This window comes from Poeciliopsis prolifica, unplaced genomic scaffold (genome assembly GCF_027474105.1).
Source record: "Poeciliopsis prolifica strain line A6 unplaced genomic scaffold, Auburn_PproV2 SCAFFOLD101, whole genome shotgun sequence".
In the NCBI taxonomy this organism is placed as follows: domain Eukaryota; kingdom Metazoa; phylum Chordata; class Actinopteri; order Cyprinodontiformes; family Poeciliidae; genus Poeciliopsis; species Poeciliopsis prolifica.
This window is the reverse complement of record NW_026562476.1, coordinates 191,427-207,816: the sequence shown is the minus strand read 5'-3', so window position 1 is coordinate 207,816 and position 16,390 is coordinate 191,427. Positions and strand designations below refer to the sequence as shown.

The following is a 16,390-nucleotide window of genomic DNA, read 5'->3' as shown; positions in this document are numbered from 1 at the left end:
ACATCTGCTTCCACCCACCATATTGTTGTATGGTTTGTATAGACATAATAATACAATTTTTCTGAACAGTATCCAGTGTACTTTGTGATGGGAGCATCATTAGATGTCAGCAAGGTAAGAAAACAGATGAGAGTCGATGCTTTCTGTTGGAGATTTCATTAAATGTGAACCTGTGATGTCCACAGAATGATATAATGACAATACGAAGATGGTGGTTTCTCACTCTCTTGACAAAATTCCCTATGAATTAAGAACAATAATGGTGCACTGTACCACATCATGTTACATATATGTCAGTTGTTTTTTTTAAGAAAACCTTCAATTTGTCCTTTTTAAAAGGTCCAGAGAAGAACTACTAAAGGAGAGAAAGCGGAAAAAAGTTGATGAGAGGGCAAAAGGTAAGCTGAAGCTAAAATTCATCACTTTGTAGTTTCGAATCATGTAACTTGTAATATGTCCATCCTCAGTGCACTTCTGTAAGTCTGAAAGAAAATCAGGATATAACAATTGAAAGGGTTGAAGCTGTTTTGATGTTATTTTAACTTGCATTCATCTTTCATTTAGAAAATATCTATATTTTTACTGTATTATCTAAATATTACTGTATTAATATTTTGATGACCACACCTATGCCAAAGCAACCGAGCCACAAATTGAGGTTAACTTTTCAAATTTACACATAACTAGTCATTTTGATTTGTATCTTTTTGTGTAAGTGACACTAAAACCCTAAATTGTTATTTTTTTGGACAGCATTTTAATACCATCAGAGATGGAAAGGATAAGATACTAAGTCTTAATTATTGTTTAATGCTCTTCACCATGCAGGTTCAAAGGATACCGCCAAACTTGCAGGTAAGATTCATTCATAATTATGTGTCATAGCCATTCTTCCGGGATGACAGTATTGCAATGCACCTGTTTTTTTAAAAAAATATTATTTTCAGAAGCCTTTGAATATACTTGAAGCTGTTCTTCAGAAGGTGATGCTGGCACAGGGAAACACAGCTTACCTCACATTGGAATTGACCTGCAAGTGCTTTGAAGCCATTGTGTCTGACCCAGTATTCAGGAAGAAAGTCTTCTGTGCTTGGCTGGATGGTAAGGACCATCCAGTCATGTTTTAGTTTTCAACTAAAACGTGTGAAATTAGATTTCAACTACATGAAATTGTTTTTTTTTATTAACGGTAAATTTTCGGAGTCATTCAAGGCAGAGAACCGGATTCCTTTTGCGATTGTAACGTGTTCTTTCTGCAACCGGCAATATAAAGAGAGTGTGAGCTTCAAATGGAAGATGAGGAGAGTACCCTCGTTACTACTCTGATGGCATACCTGGACACTGCCCTGAATGCCTGTACTGAATGCTAGGAGAATATTAGTTGTTTTGTACAGTCTTTCATACATTTCAGTTGTCACACATTGTTGTTGTTTTATTTTTGTTTTTTTTTGTGACATGCCATTTTAAATCATTTCTACTGAAGCACATTTGCCGTTTGACTTGTTCAGTCATCCTTTTTCATAATGTTTTCTTTCAATATTATATACATTTTTTGAATGTTTCTTTAGTTGTAGCTCAGTTGATTTACATTATTTAGTTTTCATAGAAAGTTACATTCTGGCTGTAGAACCAATAAAGTAGTCGTAGTTGTTTAGCAATTGGATAACTTTGTTTTAAAAATTTTAAATGCAAGCTAAGTTAATAACTTGCAATATTTTATATGTGTAAATTCAATGTTTCCTATACCTTTTGAACAATGACTGGAATAAATACAAATTTTCTTTACAAACTTGCCATACGGCTAAGTTGTTTGTGTTTTAACAGAATCAACTGTTACTGTTTTGTAATAAAGCAAGCAATTACAGAAACATTGTTTGGTTCCAAAGTCTTAATACAAACATAAGATTAAAGGTAAGCTCAGCGAAGGTGGAGACCAGGTGGAGGTGATGGAGGCTCAGGTGAGGAGCAGTTGCTCACATCAAGCCGGAGTTTATGAAGGGTGGCACTGGCGCTGCAAGGCTGGACAGAGGCACATGATCAGGTGAAATGAAGAATTTACACATAGGTTTAATTTATATATCCAGTGACTTTATTCAAATAGGTTTTTATATAGAAAAAAAAAACTGAACACTGGATCATTCTCTGGCAGTTAGTACAGTGTCTACTGCCGGAGTCCGAGCGCCGAAGATTATTTCTTCTCAAATGAACTTTCTAAAACCTACTTTCTGTGTGAGTCCAGGTTGAAGCTACATTTAAAGTTTTAAATGAATCACTTTGGGTTTTGCAATAATTGCATATATAAGGTCTTTGTAGCGCAGTTTACGAATCGATTGCAATTGGTAGAATAGATTTGGAATTTCTAAACGGAACAGTGGGACACCAATCAGTTTACTGGTTAAGACATTATGGTAAACAATGATAATAGTTGAGTCAGGTCAACTGGCTTGTTAGAAGTTCAAAAGTCATTTAATTTGTTTGTGAATTATATTAACAATGTGAATAATAAGAAAAACATTTGGCAAATAAACAACAAAAGTGCACTGTGAATGGACGGACCACGTTGGCCAATATTGTTGACTAAATATGTTACCGACCAAACCTCTTTTCCATCTAGTCCTTATTAAATAAGGCAAAGGCTATTATATTTTAGATTTTATTTATTTTAGGTGTACCATTCACAGCATCAAAGTCTATTATTTGAATTTCAACACCAGCAAGTATTTGTTTATATCTGTTTTCTTAATCTGCGACCGACTGGCGATCTGTCCAGGGTCCCTGCAGCAGCCCTCACGAATCCACTACACGGGTAAGCGTGCGTGTATTAATGGATGGATAAATGTGTTCTTAATGTAGTGTACATTTGTGTGTAAAATATTAATTTGATTTATGTTTTATGACTTTTGTTTGGGATAGTTAGGGTGTAAGGATAGATAAGAATTCTATAAAGTCATTACTGATGAGAGCTACGGAATTGGATGGCTCAACAGAACCATGACTGTTTAAGTTTAGTCGCTGTACTGAAGAGTAACCTAGGATTGTTCTTATTTTCCTCTTTCAATGATGAGAAACATGCTGTTCTACTCAGCAAAGGGTCTTTTTTATATAGCAGCAGGCTTTATTTCCAGGTCAAGTAGAACTCCTCTAGATGTGTAAAGCTCTTTTTCCTTCCGATTTTCTAGTATTGTGCTTTAAATACATAGTTTTTAATTAAAGCAGGGAGTCCAATGCCTTCTTACTTTCTTTTTAAGGGGGCTACATTGTCTAATGCAACATGCAATGTGGAAGTAACATTACATATTTTGTGAAAGACCAAAAAGGAGATGGCTGTACTCTACTATGGTTTTCTGTGATACAGAGGGAAGTAACAATGGAAAAGATTCATTTAAAGTTGTAACAGAATTGTCAGAAAATGTAATTTTGGCTCATTAAACTCAAAGATAATCTAAGAAATAGTCAAACAGGAAAAGGTTCCATTATTCACACTTTATATTATATGTCAGCACAAAGTCCAGACTATGAAAAGAGGAGTGAATGTGTCTGTGGATATTTTGAGCACAGTCAAACAAACCTCAGCTAGCATTGAAGTCTACATTTAGACTATCTCTTTAAGTGTTAACATGGATGATAAAATCCCCCATAACTTTATCAGTATTTAACACTTTGTCAGCAAAAAAATATGATAATTTCTCTACAATTTAAAAGTAAGGGCCTGGTGTATTACTACAAACAGAAGTGGTTTGTAGTAACTATTAAATGACCCAATAAGATGGTGGTTGCTCTTCATCCTCATCCAGTATTTTGAGGAATGTGGACATTAAAATAATTAGGTCCCAGTGAATCAATCTGACTATCATTAATTAGGTTATTCACTTGAAAAGAGAGATTAAGGAAATCACCCTTAATTGTTTTTTTCATTTGTGGTACTTAATTGTATAAGATTTACATGATTTGCTCTTTTTAGATCATTTTTGTGTTTATTTGAAGCAAAATCTCTGCTTTGCAGGGATAATAATAGAAATTGGTACTACATTAACTTAATGTATACCCTGCCTCACGCCCCATGACTACTGGAGACAGGCACCAGTCCCCCTGCAATTCTGCGAGGATAAGATATGAGCAACGAATAGATGTCCATTGGATGAATGTCTATAATCTTGTTCGACACACAATTAAGTTTTTTTTTTAATTACTACCAAACTGAAGGCAGTTATTGTCTGAATTGATCTTCTACCATCTTATTAACTCCTTACAGTGCATATTGGGTTTTCTCTAAATAGGTTTACCCCAGATTTAAGAATAATAAATTAAATAACGTAACAGTTTGCTAGTTGACTGACAAATGACAAAGTAAGTAAAATAAACAATGTATTTCTGTCACGGATCAATACAAGAAAATCTAAATATTAACTAGCTACAAAATAAAAACTATGTATGATTCCTAAACTATTGACCTGGACTTTTCATCTTAGAATCACGTGAAAATCTCTTGAAATAAAAAGTCAGGGGAAAGCACAGTTGTGTGATGTCATGGAAGATCCCTGTGTGAAGTACATATAGAGCGAGTGCAGAGGAAGCGCAGTCAAGTGGAAGAACGAAAGAGTGAAAATGAAGCTCCAGCTTATTGTCTTCTTAGTGCTTATTCCAGGTGAGTTTACTTTCAGTACTTTTTCACCACTAAAGTTGGTCCTGAAAATTATTTGTTCAATCTATTTCTTTTTAGTACTTGCGAGAGAAATCTTCTGTAAACTTATATATTTGGATTTGTGGTAAAATGTTTTTTGGTTTCACTTTTACTTATTTTGAGGCAATCAGTATGGCCTCCTATGTAACACGATTTTCTTATAAAATGTTCTTGTTAAAGAACATAAAGAAGCTGCTGTGACTGTTTTGTGCTTGCAGAACAGGAACATGTGTACTTCTTCACAACAGATACTCTCCTATAGAGAAACTGAGTGCACAAACAGTTTGCAGGATACAATTGTGCATATACAAATTTGGTGCTGGCATTAACAAATTGTTTTAATCAGTTACATTGTACTTAAGTTTGCTAAAAAGTTGTCAGTTGATTCACAGGCAAGATGAAGCACAAAATGATCATTAAGACATAATCAAACATTAGATGTTTATCAAATTAAACTCCGTATCAAAAATCAGTTCAAGTTTCCTGGAAAAAGGTCAGTAAATATTTAGGCCAGAAATCCTGACATACTCATTTAAAGAAATAGACTCTAAAAATAAAATGAATCATCCCCTATTGCTGTTCAGGTTGAAGGAATTTTCTATGAAGATTTGTTAATGTTCAGTTTGTCAAATGATTCAGTAGATGGTCCAGTTGTGACTGCTGGCTTGAGTAGGGAGATAAATTGCAAGATTGCAAACAAATCAACAATCTGTCTAAAAAATTAACTACAAGACAAGCCTAAAAAGCAAGAATGCAATTAACCCAAATACAGTGCCATGAGGTTTCTCACTAGTAACATATGCTTTGCAAAATGGAAAGAAAATAATACATTTGCCATGTATGACTGGAATCATGCAAGAGCTGTATCTCTAATCAAATTAAAAAAAATTCACTTATACAACTGCACTCTGTAAAACATTCATCAGCAACAAATAAAACTGAAAATTAACCATAGCCTTTGAAGCCCACTGTCTTGAGAAACGGTGTCAGTATGTCCCCACAAATTTATTTTCCAAATGTGTGTTTTAGCCTATAGGAAAGAAAAAAACACTCAAAGCTCCCTTCAGCAGCCTACATCTAATCTATATTTTCTCTCACACCCGGCCCACTTTCTGTCTCAGCTAAGAGACTTCACCACATTACTTCCTGTCACAGCAGAAAAGCATCAGGGGGCCTGCTTGTTTATAGTGTTTAATTTAAGGTCACACCACCTCCACACACACATATGCAGAGGCAGAGCAATGACAGACAGCGGAACAGTTGAGTCAAGGTGTTAAAAGTAGATTTAGCTTCGGACAGCTGTGAGAAGGAAAGATTATTTTGTTGTTCCACGCTTTTATTGAAATTGTTCCAGTGGATAGGTGTATGTTTTTTCTCCTGGTTCAAACTTCTCTGTCAGAAGTGCTGTAGCCACAGTTACAAGTTTAGACTTTCAAGGAACTCTAACTTCTCCTTTATTTTGTCGCAGTTTCACTTGCAGAAAAGATGCAAAATATGACTGCACTTAAGGGCTCCACTGTGGATCTACACTGTTCTATTAGTAAATCTGATAAAGGCATCGTTGAGTGGAAAGATCCAGACAACAATATTATGTTCTTCAACAATGTTTCAGGTGAATATTGTACGGAATATGTGTTAGTGAAACCATTTTAGAAAATGACAATATGTCACAATGATGACTAAGAGGCATGAAACTGTTGGATTTTTTCTAGCAATAAAGGACAAACGATACAGCATCACCAAGTTGACCAACTCACAGTTCTCCATCAGTATCGCCAATGTCACCTTTACAGATGGGGGTGTTTACACATGCACACAATATAAACCCAAACTGTCAGTGAAGACTGTAAGGGTGACAGTATTGGGTGAGTTGAATAATGTAATCCAATAACAAAATATTTCTTGCAGCCACCTTTTAATCCACAGTTGTACAACAGCATTTGAATTAATGTTTTTTTTCTTTCTTGTTTTTCCATTCATTTAAAGATCTTCCAAGAATGTCAGTGACAAGGGAAGGAGAGAAGTCTGCTATAAAATGCACCGCTAAAGGAAACAACCAACATCCCAAGATCACATGGAAATTTAAAAATGGACCTGAATTTCAATGTATGTAGAAAAAAAAAATGCAAACTTCAATATGAAAAAGTAGTTTTGAATTGAGATTTAAAAACGACAAACATAGAAGGAAAAGCACAAGAGGAGTTGATGGAGTTTTTGAAATCTGCCAGGAAAATGTCTCTAAGGGAACAATGATAAAGTGATACTAATACTAATCTTTACCCACAATAAATAAATATTTTCTGTTGTAAGTTATATTGTCTGCACAGTGGCTGTTGTTAATGAACACTGTTTTTTTGTTCTCACAGTTCAAGGAACTACATATGAAGAACCCAAAACCTTTGTCACAGCAGCAATCTTATTTGTTTATCCTGAGAATAGCAGAGTCACTGTGAAGTGCCTTGTTCACCACCCAGATCTGCATGCCGGGCCTTTGATGCAGTTTAAGAAAGTTGGGAAACAGAGTGAGTTCCTGACATCTTTTACCATCTTTGTCAATTATCTCCCAGCAGAAAAAATATTCCCACTGACAGGATGTTTTATTGAAACCTGTTTACAGGAAAGTACTTCTCCAATAAATTGGGATATTTGTGGAACAGTGATAGTGTGGTTGCATCTCATCGGTTACTCCTTTGTCAGCTTAAGCTCTGAACTTCTGACAAAATAACAGACCAAAATCATTTCCCCTTTCTGTGGACCCGAAATAGTTTGGTTTCCTCTATTAAGTTGGACAACATACATCATTTGAAAATTGTCCAGATGACAACGCATATCTTCCTCTCACTTGTTTCTGATATTTGTGATGTAAATGTTTTTTTTCTCTCACAGGAACAAAACTCATCCATGCATTCACCTCCAGTCCTTCCACAGCACAGCCTCAGAGTTCTGTGAGGGTGCTAAGAACAACTTCAAGATCGTTTATAAGCAATAACCCAGCAGTCCGCTTTTCAACTACAAACACAAATGATCCCCCATTAGAATGGTCATCTGTGCCCAATGAGATGCTTACTGCCAGTGACCCCAAGACTTTCACCGTGACCCCTGCACCTTCTGTGGAGCCAGCTACATCTGTTCACTCACATTTCAACACCATTGGTAGGTGAAATTGCTGTCATTTTAGAGCTTTCATACCGCAAGTGTTCTGAATAATATTTCCATTATTTATGAGTGTGTAGAGCTGAGAGACAAAGAGGAAATAGTAACAGCAGAAAAAGAAACCAGATCTCAGAAGCTACTGCAGATAAAGTGTTAATATATTAACACAAGTTTTATATCAGTAGAAGTGAATTTCCACTCATGTTATGAGAGCGAGAATGTTCTTTTATAGTGAAGTGGAGTTGTTCAAGTCTTACCTGGAAAAACTCCTCAAAACCAACTGACATTTTTAGTGTTTTGAGATAAGTCAGTGCTGTTTTGGGCTACCAGTAGCCAATGGCGTTCTAGCCAGCAAAGATAGGTTTAGTGTTCTTTGACAGCCCTCACCCAACTGTTGAAATATGCTGTTAACCAGTGCTTCCTCCTGTGAGTTGGCTGCTGATGGATAAAATCCAACTATTTGTCTCCATACACTGTGAAAAAAGAAAGAAAAATAAGAAAGACAATTAAGGAAATACTTTAAATAATGGATAGAGTGAAGCCTGCTTGTAGCTACCATTCATTGACTCAGCCAAAAAGAGCATTGGTTTCAAGACCAGTGAAACCAGTTTGAGATAGCACTATCCCTAAACAAATTATAACATAGGAAGTAGTGTAGTATGTTATTTAACCTGTTCCTGACGACCCACATCCTGAGTTATTTCTGTCTGTCTAAATTTATGTAAATACTGTCTGGTCTGCTTTGCTAAGCTCAATTAATCTAAATTTTTATCAAATGGTTCTTAAAAAGAAACTTTGCACATGAAGGTCAATAGAGAAAAAGAGGCCTAAATGGTGCATGTACAACATGTGGTGGGTTTTTGAGATGGAAAGTACAGATATCTCTCTTTTTAATGCAGACTGTCATCTAACCTTTGCTGTAGGTTGTGATATCACACAATCTGTTTCAGATGAGGAGAGCTCAGAATGTGTGGTTTGTGTGGTTAGCACTATTTGTGCAGATCTTCTCAGTGCAATGGTGGAACACTGAGTTTCAGCATAGGTTTTATGTGATAATCTGATACCTGCACATGTTCATTATTTTTTCCTAATATCTCCAAACAATATTTCTGTAACTTTGCCTACAATAAGTTAGTTTGAATGTCAATGTTGAACCATTTATATGGTTTCTTACAGTACTATCTACAGAGGGGTCCCACAGCTCTATAACACCAGAACTAATTTGGAATGACACCACCTCTGAAACAACAAACACTACAGGTACCTTCGTCATTTTAATACTGTAGTTAGTGTAAAAGATGAGATGAGGAAAATGCATTTGCTGACATCTAGTGGTGAAACCGGATATCCTAATTTAACACACTGTGGCTGCATTAGCCAAATTATTCATTCTCGCTTTACATTATTTAGTCTTTCAGTGTGTCACACTGAAACACACAAACATACACACACTCTACATAAGACATGCCATAGATGCCATAGATGGCATATCTATCTTCCAACAAAACCTCTCATTGGAAAACGTATTAACTTCCAATAATTAAAAGGAGGAACAACTAATCTGCCACTAACTAAATGTTTCTTATGGCTTTAAAGGTGATTTACAAGAGGACATAAACCTGCATAATACTACAAAGATAAACATGACAGGTAAATACCATATGCTGTTAAATGTAGGGTCTTGACATGGCTGAATCATTGGTGGGCTTTTAGTGAGCTGTGCTATATCTCTTTCCTAGACCCTGATATGAGAACAGAAAGGAAACAAAGCTCTTCCTTATTAGTACTTCTGGTGACATGCCTCATCTTTGCCCTTCTGGTTGTGGTCATTTTCTTTGCTACCAAGCTGAGGAGAGCACACATTGCCTGGAAGAAAGGTGAGCATCTTAAGTCCTTATTTTCTGTGCAGAAATACATTATCAGATTTCTGCTGGAGTTGCTTCAAATGCTGTGAACAATGGTGCTTTCATTTGAATGTGCTTATCATTCAAAAACATCTTACAGTTTTCATTGTTACAGAGAATGAAGACTGTGACCCATCAGAAACTAGCAGTAAGTCAAAATCGAGCCAAGAAGAAAAGAACTCCCAAGGGCAAAGACGAAGAGGTATGGCAGTGAATTGTGATTCCTTTCATTTGTAGTCAAACTTTGACAGCAGAGATCATAATCTCATTCATCAAATAGAGTTGGAACCCAATCACTAAATATTTTATTATATTTATAAATGAGGGCTGATTTTTTTTTTCTGAGAATGATACTGAGTCCCATTTGAAGAAAATTACTAGCGTAGGGATGTTGTGTAGCAGAAACAATCTGCTTACTAGCCAGCCAGGAAATATTTTAAACATAATTCATGCCCAGATTTAGCTATATGGAGAGAAAATGAGACAAACATTTAGATTATATTGTTCCTGTAAGTTTATGATATATTTCGTATTCCTTACAATTTCCGTTTCCACTCTCTCTTAGAAGCATGGTTTGAGTTTGTCTTTGTTTTTAATTTTAAAAAATTGTAAAATTCTCTGTTTATTTCACAGGACTCTTCAACACGGTATTCGCACAGTATGTTGTTGAGGATCCAGCAGCAATAACTTCAGTAACAAACCCAAATGCAATGTCTCAAAAAGAAAGCGCCACTATAGAGCAGACCTTGCAAAGTCAGATGCAAGCCACAGTAAGAAGCAACATAAAGGAGACTTCACTTTAATAGCTTCAGATGATGGAACCTCATGGTCAAGTTCATTGTCAAATGAGGTACCTAACCAATAAAATAAGATTCCCTGACTTCACTAAACCTGTAATTGTGTTTCCAGAGTCAATAGCAATTACAAGGAGCAGTACAATAAAAGGAGGCATGACCCTGCCTTTACACTCAGAAACTTTACTATTATAGTTATGAACCATCCTGGGATAGTCATTAAAAGATTATAAACTACTGATATACATGTGTGTTAACCTCAAATACTCAAATGCAAGCAGTTTTGGTGTGTTTTTGGTGAATGCAATGTATAAAAGTGCCAAAATTTGAAAATTACAACAAATCATGATACAGTACGAACAGCCTGTATCTGTTAGGAAATTGTCCTTTCTTAGGTTTTAAATGTTTTTTAGATTTTTAACTGAAGACCAACTGTCATGCTATGGAAATTTTATATTTTACTTTCCTATGAAATATGTGAAAATGAAGTGACGCGAAAGAGTCTGCTGGTTTTTATGACTAATAACTACACAACTGCATGTATTCTTGATAAAATGCCTTTTTACACTGATAAAGAATGTTTAAAAAAAACAAAAACAAAAAAAACCAAGTGTAAATATATGTATGCGTTTTGTACCAATAAATATATGTATGCATTTTCTACCAATAAATATTTTTTTGCAACAAAATATTGTATGAGCAAGAATGAGTATCAATATGCATAAATTATATTTATCAGTTTTTATCATCCTTATTATAAAAACTGTCTCTTAACAAGGTGAATAACTAACTACAGACATGTCCTCCCTAAAGGCTAACATTATGAAACAGACTTTCTGACTCACCAGTCAAAGTCTGAAGGTTGATGAGAGTCTCTCATCAAGGCAATAATGAACTGGAAGGTTACAAACACTTGAACCAAACAATAATCAGGGCAATAAGTGAATAAGTAGAATTATCAACAATATTGAAGGAAAGATATGTTTTCACTCAGCTGTTTTCATCTAAGGAACTTTTAAGAGTTCCTTTTGTAATGTTGTTAGACTCATACAGTATGAGCTGAACTTTCATAGTATGAGCTTCCGCCAGTGACCTTTTGTTTCAATAAAGGATGCCATGCTCACGCACGTGTTCTCCCTCAAAGTGATTATGAAAGGCTTCAGCCGAAAGAACGGGAAGTGATGAGCATCGTCATTAGCGTCATCAGATATCACCAATGTCATTGGTGCTGTCACAACGACTGGACACTGATTGGCCGGCATGCCGGCGATATATAACGTTCCGAGAAACAGAACGTTCCTTATCCTTCACATCCCAGAGAGGTCTGTCTCTGTTTCCCCATTGCATTCTAGCACATTCTGTCAACCCCAGCCGGACGATTTGGTAAGATTCTTTTTGTTACTTGTTTTGTTAGCAAGTCGATCTTCTTGTTTGGGTGTGTGATTACTGTTTTTGTTAATGTTTTATTTTATATCAAAATCTCTAAAATAAGACTTGAGCTCTAATAGAATTTAATATTCATTATTTAAGCGTGGGTGACGACTCTAAAACTAAACGGCTTATATGCCAGGATTATGACTATACGTTTGTGTTAGCAGCGTGTTCTCACTGCGGTAGGGGGAGGGGTTTCTGGAACATTCTCGAATGTTCTCTAATGGCGGTTAAGCTTCCGCAGTCTTTCCGGGTATTTGTTCTTGGGGTGAAGGGATATTATACAATTGTCTGTATTCCTACATATGTATATTTTAAATATGTACTTGTGTTTTTTTTTGTTTTTTGTTTTTATATTTTTTTTATTTGTTTCTGTTAAGAATTAAAAAGATGAAGAACTTGATCTTAGCTCGTTAATTAATTCTTAGTCCCGAATTCCTGTGTCTGTGTAAGTGTGCAGAGAGAAAAGAGCAATCGTACGACGTCAGACTTCAGATATTCAGAGTTTTATCCAGAGAAAATCAATGCAAGAAGAATGTTACAATAATCATCTCACCTAGAACATCAAAAGTCCAAGACATTACAGAACAGAGACAAAGAACTGAGTAAAAAAGACAGAAGATGCATCCTCCGGGAAACTCTCACCCAGCACAAAGAGATTCCAACTTCTGCTGTAAACCAAATCATTTTATAGAATGCGTAATCTCATCATTTAAATATATGCATTAGGAGGTGTGTTCTTTTCCTTTTTGTGGGCTGTCTTAATGTTAATTTATTACCTCCTGCTAAAGAGCCCCAAAAGCAGATATACGGCAACCCTTCTCGTATCAGCCGCTGTCCAGTTTGATATATGAGTGCAGCTGCAGTGTTATCTCTGCCTCAAACTGTTTTCACAAGAAAGTAGTTTGTATTTTTAACCAAGCTTGCACACAATGTAATGCTAAATAATGACTATAGTTTGGATCTAATAAGTAACTAATTAAAAACATGCTTAAAGAAATATAGTTAATTCTAATATAGATATTATAAAAGGTTTTAAGATCCTAGTGAACTTTTGAACCATGCTCAGGAATTTGTTAATTGCCTGGCAGACAGACTCCCTATCTCAAGAGATCCAAGGAGTCTAGGCCTATGTTTTCTGTTTCTTCTGTCTGATCCTCCTTTTAAGAATTTATCTGCGTTTCAGAGATTGAGCCGTTGTTTTTAGTTTCATCTAAATTTATATGAACCTAGAGTGTACTTTAACTTTCTATGTTATATTTTATATGTGTCAAAGCTATCCTGTGCAGTATTGTGCTAACTTAAAATTCTATGTCAACATTTCCCATCTCAGTAAACATGTCGAAGGGTCCAGCAGTTGGAATCGATCTGGGAACCACCTACTCCTGTGTTGGTGTGTTCCAGCATGGCAAAGTTGAAATCATTGCCAATGATCAAGGCAACAGGACCACACCCAGCTATGTGGCTTTCACAGATACTGAGAGGCTGATTGGAGATGCAGCCAAGAATCAGGTTGCCATGAACCCTACCAATACAGTGTTTGGTATGAAAGTCTATATTAATTCTAAATTTCCCATTTTGCCTGTTTTCATTACTTTAAAAAAAAGTACATTTGAACACATTTCACTCAAGTGGTTCACCTTTAAGGTGCAGATTCCTGCTATTTACATTTTCTACTTTCCAGAAAGGCGAGGCTGTTCCCTTTCTCTTGTTACATTATTCGCTTTTTTTTCTTTACAGATGCCAAACGATTGATTGGCCGGAGGTTTGATGATGGTGTTGTACAGTCAGACATGAAACACTGGCCATTTAATGTAATCAATGATAGCAGCCGCCCCAAGGTTCAGGTTGAATACAAGGGTGAAACTAAATCCTTCTACCCAGAGGAAATCTCCTCCATGGTATTGACAAAGATGAAGGAAATTGCAGAGGCCTACCTTGGAAAAGTAAGGCTTAATTTTTATTTTATTTTTTTTACATGTTTTTTCTGATTTTATAAATTAAATGCCAACAACTACCTTTTATTCTTTCAGACTGTCAACAATGCTGTGATCACAGTACCTGCTTACTTCAATGACTCCCAGCGTCAGGCCACCAAGGATGCTGGCACCATCTCTGGCCTCAATGTTTTGCGTATAATCAATGAACCGACTGCAGCTGCCATCGCCTATGGGCTGGACAAGAAGGTAGGCAGAAATCAGTTTCACATTTTAGTGTGAAACTGAATCACTGCAGTTCACTAATTAGCTTTACCTGCTGAACATTTAGGTTGGGTCAGAGAGGAACGTGCTCATCTTTGATCTTGGTGGCGGCACTTTTGATGTTTCCATCTTGACCATCGAGGATGGAATATTTGAAGTGAAGTCCACTGCTGGAGATACTCATCTTGGTGGGGAAGACTTTGACAACCGCATGGTTAACCACTTCATTGCTGAGTTCAAACGAAAGTACAAGAAGGACATCAGTGACAACAAGAGAGCAGTCCGCCGTCTGCGTACTGCTTGTGAGCGAGCAAAGCGCACCCTGTCTTCCAGTACCCAGGCGAGCATTGAGATCGACTCTCTCTATGAGGGAGTTGATTTCTACACCTCTATCACCAGAGCTCGTTTTGAGGAGCTCAATGCTGATCTCTTCCGTGGAACCCTCGACCCGGTGGAGAAGTCTCTCCGTGATGCCAAGATGGATAAAGGCCAGATCCATGACATTGTCTTGGTAGGTGGCTCCACCCGTATCCCCAAGATCCAGAAGCTGCTTCAGGATTTCTTTAATGGAAAAGAGCTGAACAAGAGCATCAACCCAGACGAAGCTGTGGCTTACGGAGCTGGTAAGAACACAAAACAGGTCATTTACCATGGCGATCCTCATCCTAAATACTGAGTCCAGTGTGCTAACAGATTTGAGATGTTCCTTTTGTCTCTACAGCTGTCCAGGCTGCCATTCTGTCTGGAGACAAGTCTGAGAATGTACAGGACCTGCTCCTTCTGGATGTTACTCCTCTGTCCCTGGGTATTGAGACAGCTGGAGGCGTCATGACTGTCCTGATTAAACGCAACACCACCATTCCAACAAAGCAGACCCAGACCTTCACCACATACTCTGACAACCAGCCTGGTGTGCTTATCCAGGTCAGAATGTTCTAGTCATCTTCTCGAAAGGAGCTTGGTCTGACCTTGCCATGTTGAGGTGAACATACCAATCTTGTCTTAACAGGTTTATGAGGGAGAGCGTGCTATGACAAAGGACAACAACCTTCTGGGGAAGTTCGAATTGACAGGAATTCCTCCTGCTCCTCGTGGCGTTCCACAGATTGAGGTGACATTCGATATAGATGCTAATGGCATCATGAATGTCTCTGCTGTCGACAAAAGCACTGGCAAGGAGAACAAGATCACCATCACAAACGACAAAGGTAGGTTTTGGGCTGTCCTTGGCCAGTTTCCAAGCATTTGTTAATTCCCTCTGCTTACAGGTCGCCTCAGTAAGGAGGACATCGAGCGCATGGTTCAGGAAGCTGAGAAATACAAGGCAGAGGATGATGTGCAGCGCGACAAGGTGGCTGCAAAGAATGGCCTGGAGTCTTATGCTTTTAACATGAAGTCAACTGTGGAGGACGAGAAGCTTGCTGGAAAGATCAGCGACGATGACAAGCAGAAGATCTTGGATAAGTGCAACGAAGTTATCAGCTGGCTAGATAAGAACCAGGTAAATGAGGGGGACGGAAGCCTCCTGCTGTGCACCCCTAAACTGCCCTAATGCCAAATTTTATTTTCATTTCAGACTGCTGAAAAAGATGAGTATGAACACCAACAGAAAGAGCTGGAGAAGGTGTGCAACCCTATCATCACAAAGCTGTACCAGAGTGCTGGTGGGATGCCAGAAGGCATGCCTGGTGGCTTCCCAGGAGCAGGTGGTGCTGCTCCTGGTGGCGGATCCTCTGGCCCAACCATTGAGGAGGTCGACTAAACATTCCAGCCCCTCAAACCTACCTCCTGGGATGTTAAGACCGAAGCCCTCTTACAGCAAAAGTTACAAAAAGCTTAAGAGTGTATTACATGGGTCCATAAATGCATTGACACATGGGAAAAACTTGTCTTGCATAGCAAACACTGATTTGACATGTCTTGTTTTATAGATTGTCACTTCCTTAAAAATAAAATTGGCAACTGTTGACTCTTGTTTGGTGTAAGTTTCTGCAAATAATTCAGCGTTCTACTACTGCCAAAGAAAACAAAACTGGAAGATCTTAGAAATATGAAATTATAATTATACCTGGTGCTTAAACTCAATTGAGTGCTACACTTTTTTTCTACACATTAAAAATTGTTAGGGTTGGGCTCAAATGGCCAATATTTAAAAGAAATAGTACTTTTTACATTTGATATTTTATTAATAAAGGATTCTTGGTTGGATTCAAGTTGCCTTTTCAT

The 16,390-nt window shown here is 37.2% G+C and overlaps 2 protein-coding genes across 2 annotated transcripts; both read left to right on the top strand.

The window, feature by feature from the left end:
* Positions 1 to 4,597: 4,597 nt before the first annotated feature.
* Positions 4,598 to 11,203, top strand: LOC129353999 (cytotoxic and regulatory T-cell molecule). The gene is made up of 11 exons (XM_055023465.1): positions 4,598 to 4,645; positions 6,150 to 6,293; positions 6,394 to 6,546; positions 6,668 to 6,787; positions 7,048 to 7,203; positions 7,568 to 7,834; positions 9,011 to 9,094; positions 9,431 to 9,484; positions 9,574 to 9,711; positions 9,854 to 9,940; positions 10,372 to 11,203. Exons 1-11 carry the CDS (start codon positions 4,606 to 4,608, stop codon positions 10,539 to 10,541), a joined length of 1,413 nt encoding a protein of 470 aa, XP_054879440.1. The 5' UTR covers positions 4,598 to 4,605; the 3' UTR covers positions 10,542 to 11,203.
* Positions 11,204 to 11,786: 583 nt separating this feature from the next.
* Positions 11,787 to 16,131, top strand: hspa8 (heat shock protein 8). The gene is made up of 9 exons (XM_055023463.1): positions 11,787 to 11,915; positions 13,297 to 13,506; positions 13,704 to 13,909; positions 13,997 to 14,149; positions 14,232 to 14,787; positions 14,886 to 15,088; positions 15,174 to 15,372; positions 15,433 to 15,665; positions 15,741 to 16,131. The coding sequence occupies exons 2-9, from the start codon at positions 13,302 to 13,304 to the stop codon at positions 15,924 to 15,926; spliced, it is 1,941 nt and encodes a 646-aa protein (XP_054879438.1). The 5' UTR covers positions 11,787 to 11,915; positions 13,297 to 13,301; the 3' UTR covers positions 15,927 to 16,131.
* The last annotated feature ends 259 nt before the right edge of the window (positions 16,132 to 16,390 follow it).

Coding starts and splice junctions, on each gene's coding strand:
- LOC129353999 (XM_055023465.1), top strand. CDS start 4,606: ATGAAGCTCCAGCTTATTGTCTTCTTAGTGCTTATTCCAG. Junction 9,095..9,430: donor TGAAACAACAAACACTACAG/GTACCTTCGTCA, acceptor ATGGCTTTAAAG/GTGATTTACAAGAGGACATA. Junction 9,941..10,371: donor CCAAGGGCAAAGACGAAGAG/GTATGGCAGTGA, acceptor TTTATTTCACAG/GACTCTTCAACACGGTATTC.
- hspa8 (XM_055023463.1), top strand. CDS start 13,302: ATGTCGAAGGGTCCAGCAGTTGGAATCGATCTGGGAACCACCTACTCC. Junction 14,788..14,885: donor AGCTGTGGCTTACGGAGCTG/GTAAGAACACAA, acceptor TTGTCTCTACAG/CTGTCCAGGCTGCCATTCTG. Junction 15,089..15,173: donor AGCCTGGTGTGCTTATCCAG/GTCAGAATGTTC, acceptor TTGTCTTAACAG/GTTTATGAGGGAGAGCGTGC.